Raw genomic sequence first — 7032 nt, forward strand, 5'->3', positions numbered from 1 at the left:
AAAGCTAATTGTAGGCGCAGGTTTGGCTGTGTGGTAAGTAGCTTGCTTACCAGCCACATGGTTCCGGGTTCAGTCCCACTGCGTGGCACCTTGGGCAAGTGTCTTCTACTATAGCCTCGGGCCGACCAAAGCCTTGTGAGTGGATTTGGTAGACGGAAACTGAAAGAAGCCCGTCATATATATGTATATATATATATATGTATATGTGTGTGTGTTTGTGTGTGTGTGTTTGTCCCCCTAGCATTGCTTGACAACCGATACTGTGTGTTTATGCCCTTGTCACTTAGCAGTTCGGCAAAAGAGACTGATAGAATAAGTACTAGGCTTCCAAAGAATAAGTCCTGGCGTCGATTTGCTCGACTAACGGCGGTGCTCCAGCATGGCCGCAGTCAAATGACTGAAACAAGTAAAAGGGTAAAAGAGTACTGATTTTACATATCTTTAATTTCTCTGCCTCTCTCTCTCTCTCTCTCTCTCTCTCTCTTTTTGTTCAGAGTTTTGCCAAGGAGCAGATGAAAGAAAACAACCACATGATATGTCTAAATGTTCTCATGGAGCAGATCTTTGCCCTTGCCATTCAAGATGCTTATCCCGATCTGGGTTCAGAAGCCCCTGTCATGCTCACTCCTACCAATAAACCCAACTTTGGGGATTACCAATGCAACAGTGCCATGAGTATTTGCCAGGTAAGTACCCAGTGTTACTTTTTTTTAACTCTTTAGCATTCGATTTACTCTGTCAATTGTAATAATTTATTCACATTGTTTTGAATTAATCGTGCTTTATCTCATGGCTTTGAGATTTTGATGATATGATTATATACATACACAGGTGTAGGTATGGCTGTGTGGTAAGAGGCTTGTTTCCCAACCACATGGTTCTGAGTTCAGTCCCACTGTGTTGTACCTTAGACAAGTGTCTTCTGCTATAGCCTTGGTCTAACCAAAGCCTTGTGAGTGGATTTGTTAGGCAGAAACTGAAAAACCAAAATTACTTTCTTGCCAACCCAGTATATGTATAAGCACAAGTATGACTGTGTGGTAAGAAGCTTGCTTCCTTACCACATGGTTCCAGGTTCAGTCCCACTGCATGGCACCTTGGGCAACTGTCTTCTACTAGAACCATTGGCTGACCAAAGCCTTGTGAGTAGGTTTGGTCGATGGAAACTGAAAGAAGCCCATTATATATATATACATATATATATATCTCCACGTCTGGCTGTACAGCCTTTTTGTTTGTTTATTTCACCGTCTGCCCTAACTCTTCGAAACGCCGGTGTTTTAATGGTGGCAACTGATGAAGGATATGTTCTCTATTTGGCCTGCTTGTTTGTTGTACCTTGTTTATCATTTTGTCCATGTCCTTTTGCAACGTCATGTACCCAGATATGTATCTATATGTACATGTAGATGAAGGTATGTACATACATGTACATATATATGCATATACTCATATATTGTTTATATATATATATATATTTTATTGCAAAATTCTCAGTCTGTAAAATTCTTGTTACATTTTCTGCTTTCAGCTGCTGAAGACTAAAGGTGTGAAGGTTAATCCAAGGGAAGTGGCCCAAAAAATCTTGAAGCATCTCCAGACAACAGAATATATCGAGAAGGTCAGTTTATATCAAATATGGGCATTGAAAATTACAACAGTGGAGGTTGTTGGTATATGGTGTAGTAGTTAAGTGTGCAGGCTACTAACCCCAAGATTCCGAGTTCGATTCCAGGCAGTGACCTGAATAATAATAATAACACCATCAAAAAATATCTTAGGAATGAGAACCTATATTTTTATTTTTCAAAATTAAGATAAACAAAGTTCTTTTTTTAATCTAAAGTGTACTCTCCTTCATTTTCTACAGTGCTCTTCCATCTATCTGGTAGACTTGCAAGGCTTCTCTTTCCAAAATTCGCTTGTCCGTGACAAAGAATACTCTTCCAGTATTGTTCTGACCTTGTCTACAGAATTCATATTTTTCCTGTCCAAATCATTTTAAATACAGAATAAATGATAATCAGATGGGGCAATGTCCTGCAAATATGGTGGGTGGGGCATCGTTTCCCATTCAAACTGCTCCAGCCTTTGGAATGTCATTCTCAACGCATGTGGCTGAGCATTATCCTGATGGAAGAACACCTTTGATTCTGAAACCAAATATGGTAATTTTTCTTCTAGTGCTGACTTCAGCTGCTCAAGCTGCTTGCATCAGATCTCCTTTGTTATTGTTTGGTTTGGGTTTAAAAGTTCAAAGTGGACTAAACCTTTCATATCCCACCCAACAGATAACATCTTATGTGGGTGAAGACCTTCTTTAGCCTGGGGTGCTAGTGTTTCTCTTTTTCCTACCCACTGTCTTCGGCACTTGATATTTTTATAGAGAACCCATTTCTCATCACCAGTCACTATTCAGTCCAAGAAAGGTTCATTTGGGAGATGTGGAAGCAAAGAAGAGCACACATTCACTCTCTGCGCGCAATTAGACTCGGAAAGTTTGTAAGGTCCCCATTGACCCAATTTGCTGACCTTTCCGATGGCACGCAGCTGTTGATGAATGGTTGAATGACCAAATCCAAGCTTCTTTACTAGTTCCTCAACAGTTGCGATGAGATTTTGTTCCATCAGGGTTTGCAGGACGTCCTAATCGAGCTCTATAGATCTTCCAGTACAAGGCTCATTTTCTAGGCTGTAGTTTCGAGCTCAGAATTTCTGGAACCACCGTTGACACTGGCTTATGCCTATTGTCTGATTCCCATATACTGCATTAATATTCCTCACACTTTCCCTTGTGTTGTTGCCTTTATTAAACTCATAAAGAAAAATATGCTGAATATACTCCTGTATGTTGAGAATTCAAATTCTGCCGAGGTCAACTTTGCCTTTCATCCTTTTGGGATTGATAAAATTAAGTACCAGTGAAACACTGGAGTCAATGTAATCAACTAATCCCTGCTCCCCACCAACATTTAAGGCCTTGTTCCTATAGCAGAAAGGAAGTTGGTGTTTGGTACATGAATTAGCATGAAAATTTCATGGAATGTTTTTCTTTAGATCATTTGAAAACATGATGTTTGTATCATAGAACTTTGAGCAGTTTCAAATAGGTTGGCATGAATCAAGGAGAATTTAGTAAAACAACTTTGTCATTACTAAACTGGTGTTTGGAATATAAATTGATATGAAATTTTGGTGGACGGTTTTACTTTAGATCACTCAAAAACATGGAAGTTTGTATCATAGTACCAGGGGCCAGTTTCAGGTGGGTTGATGTCTATAATGAAGAATAATAACTTTGGCATTATTAAAATGATGTTTGGAACATAAATTAATATGAAATTTTGGTGGGTGGTGTTAATTTAGATCATCTTCATCATCGTCATTTGACATCTGTTTTTCATGCTGGTGTGGGTTGGATGATTTGACAGGAGCTGGCAAGCCAGAGAGTTGGGCCAAGACTCCAACTGCTTGTTTTGGCATGGCTTCTATAGCTGGATGTTCTTCCTATAGCCAAGCACTTTACAGTGTGTACTGGGTGCTTTTTACATGGCGCCAGTACGTGTGCTTTTTATGTGGCAGTATATCTAAACACACCAAGTGTGTACATATTCATTGCTTTTAAAAATATTAATTAAAAGTATTGCTTTGAAACTTACTTTATACAACAATGAAGTTTAAAACAGGAGATTTGTGGTGGTCATGGAGGGATGGGGGGTTGGCACCAAAAGAGTTAAAGTTACTGAAACCTGTCTTTTGGCATTATGTTTGTTTGATTAGACGGACATTGCTGGCCCAGGATTCATCAACATCTTCTTGGCTAAGAATTATGTATCCAAGCAGATCAGCAAACTTTTAAAGAATGGAGTCCAGCCACCTTATATTGCCAAAAAGTGTCATGTTGTCATTGACTTCTCATCTCCAAATATTGCCAAGGAAATGCATGTCGGACATCTCAGGTAAGTTTATTATTATTACCTTCACCTTAGCAAAGGCAGAGGTATTGTTTTTAGTCATGTTTGTTTGTCCATAGACAAGGTATTGCAAGAACCACCCGATGAATTTGGATGAAACTTTCAGGGATGTTTGGCCTCGTGACTGGCACAAACTGATTAGATTTTGGGAATGATCCGGTACCGGACAAGGTACTTCGCCTTTCATCCTTTTGGGGTCGATAAAATAAGTACCAGTTGATTAGTGGGGTGGATGTAATCAACTAGTTCCCTACCCCCAAATCGCTGGCCTTGTGCCAAAATTTGAAATTATTATTATTATTATTATTATTATCAGAAGAAATGCTGCAAAGAATTTTTTCAGCAGAATAACAATTTTGCTGGTATGCCACCTTATTATTATTATTATTATTATTATTATTATGATTATTATTATTATTGTTATCATTATTATTATTATTATTATTAATAATAATAATAATAATAATAATAATAAGGTGGCATACCAGCAGAATTGTTATTCTGCTGAAAAAATTCTTTGCAGCATTTCTTCTGATTTTCCATTCTGAGTTCAAATGCCACTGAGGTCAACTTTGCCTTTCACCCTCTCAGGGTCAATAAAATAAGTACCAGTTGAGCACTGGGGTTGATGTTAAGGTGTGGTATTGTATGGCAGTGAATGTATAGTTGTGAGCTATTGTGTGACAGTAATGTTAGAAGTGTGGAATAATATGAAAGTGAAGGTATCCTTTTGAGATATTCAATGTCTGAATGTAGAAGTATGGTATTATGTGGTAAGATATTGTAAGATATTATGTGGTGGTGGAGGTGGTGATATTGTGTGGCAGTTAAGAAATACCATCATCATCATCATCAGCAGCAGCAGCATCAGCATTTTTATTGTCACTTTTCCATACTTGCATGAGTTGAATGGAGTTTATTGAGGCAGATTTTCTATGGCCGGTTGCCCTTTCTATCATCGACTCTCCCCTGTTTCCAAGCAAGGTAATATTTCCCCATGACCAGACATGCTCTCACAGACTAGTGGAAGTCAATGACATTGCTTGTATGACGGTGACAATCGTTTATGACTATCACATGAAGTCAAAACAAGGAGGCACAAACATACGCACACACATGCATGCACATATGTGACGGGCTTCTTTCAGTTTCTGTTTATCAAATCCATTCAAACAGCTTTGGTTGGTGTGGGCATATAGCAGAAGACATTTCCAAGGTGCCACACAGGGGGACTGAACCCAGAGACATGTGGTTAGGAAGGAAACTTCTTAGCACATGGCCATAATTGTGAGATATTGTCATCATCATCATCATCATCATCGTCGTTTAACGTCTGCTTTCCATGCTAGCATGGGTTGGACGATTTGACTGAGGACTGGTGAAACCAGATGGCTACACCAGGCTCGTGTTTACTGATAACATGTCCAGCTTTTTTTTTAATCCCAACAAACATTTTAACCCTTTAGTATTTAATCTGACCCTATGTTAAAACCGACCAGATCCAACCTCTCACACCTTTCCTATAATGTCATTCTAAAAATATACAAAACACATCATTGAAATCTTGATGGTACAAGATAATGCATATTTAATTCAAAGCAATTTGAATAAAGAAGCACTGCATTTGACAAATATATCTGAATGCTATAGGGTTTAATAATATAAAAAAACACAAAAGAGCCTAAGTATTGTACCTGTGCTTAATATTATATTTCTAATATGGTTTACGTGTAGCTGTTTTGTTTAGAAACTTGCTTCCTAACTGTATAATCTTTAGTTTAGACCTATTGTGAGATGCCTTGGACAAATGTTTTCTGTAGCCTTGGGCTGACCAAAGCTTTGTGAGTGGATTGGGTAGATGGTAACTGAAATAAGCTTGAATTTGTGTGTGTGTGCACGTGCCTTGTGTATGTTTGTGTGTATGTGTTTTTACATCAGTTGTATCACTGTCAAAAAAGCACTCGTGTTTGTTTCCAGTCACCATCATCATCATCATTTAGTGTCTGCTTTCCATTGCTGGCATAGGTTAGATGGTTTGACTGAAACTGGTAAGCTGGAGAGCTGCACCAAGATCCAGTCTGATTTGGCATGGTTTCTATGACTGGATGCTCTTCCTAGTGCCAACTACTCCAAGAGTGTAATGGGTGCATTTTATGTGCCATTATTTGTAAAAAAAAAAAAAAAAAAAACTGTCTGGTCACGGAGGAATATTTACCTTGCTTGGAAATGGGTGAGGGTTTTTAAAGTGGTTGTTAAACTGATGATGATGCTAATAATGGTAATACAAAAATATCAAGACCCTTTTTTAAAACAGTAGCCTCTTGACATTTGTCAATCCTTTGTAAATTCCTCTTCACAAGAGGTTGCCACCACTTAGGTTAAGAGCTACGAGTCTAAATCTTAGCTCCAACTAGAATGTCTGTTGTTAATAAACACCATTTTCAATTTTTCAGGTCTACGATCATCGGTGATGCCATTGCTACATTGTTGGAATGGGTTGGTCACGATGTCCTACGTTTGAACCATCTCGGTGACTGGGGCACCCAGTTTGGTATGCTCATCGTCCATCTCCAAGACAAATTCCCATCATTTGAAAAAGATTCACCACCAATTTCTGACCTGCAAGCATTCTACAAGGTGAGATGCTTGTTTCTTTCTTGATACTTGGTGCAGACGAGGGTGCAGTAAAAAGCTTGCTTCCTAGCTGCATGGTTTCTGGTTCAGTTCCACTGTATGGCACCTTGGGTGAGTGTCTTCTGTAGGCTCAGGCTGACAAAACATGAGTGGATTTGGTGGACGAAAACTGAAAGAAGCCCATCACACACACAAACACACACACACACACACACACCTGTATGTAATACATGAAAATAATACAGGTATATATAGGCATGAAATTGCAATGATCTTTTGTACGTTGACTAATGAGGAATAAGCTATGAATTTCCTGTTTATGCTTTTGTAATATTTCTGTTTTTTGTTTTTGTTAAATATTTGGTATACATACATACATACATATATATATATATATATATATATATATATATATATATATATA

General features: G+C 38.3%; 1 protein-coding gene across 1 annotated transcript in view; it reads left to right on the top strand.

Moving 5' to 3' along the window:
- The window catches only part of LOC106881690 (arginine--tRNA ligase, cytoplasmic), a 282449-nt gene that overhangs the window by 15952 nt on the left and 259465 nt on the right, over positions 1–7032 (top strand). The window contains exons 3-6 of the mRNA XM_052969135.1: positions 495–686; positions 1532–1621; positions 3781–3959; positions 6428–6611. Coding sequence (XP_052825095.1) covers positions 495–686; positions 1532–1621; positions 3781–3959; positions 6428–6611 — 645 coding nt within the window. The remainder of the gene's footprint in view (positions 1–494; positions 687–1531; positions 1622–3780; positions 3960–6427; positions 6612–7032) is intronic.

The sequence above is a fragment of the Octopus bimaculoides genome, chromosome 7, assembly GCF_001194135.2.
Source record: "Octopus bimaculoides isolate UCB-OBI-ISO-001 chromosome 7, ASM119413v2, whole genome shotgun sequence".
NCBI lineage: Eukaryota > Metazoa > Mollusca > Cephalopoda > Octopoda > Octopodidae > Octopus > Octopus bimaculoides.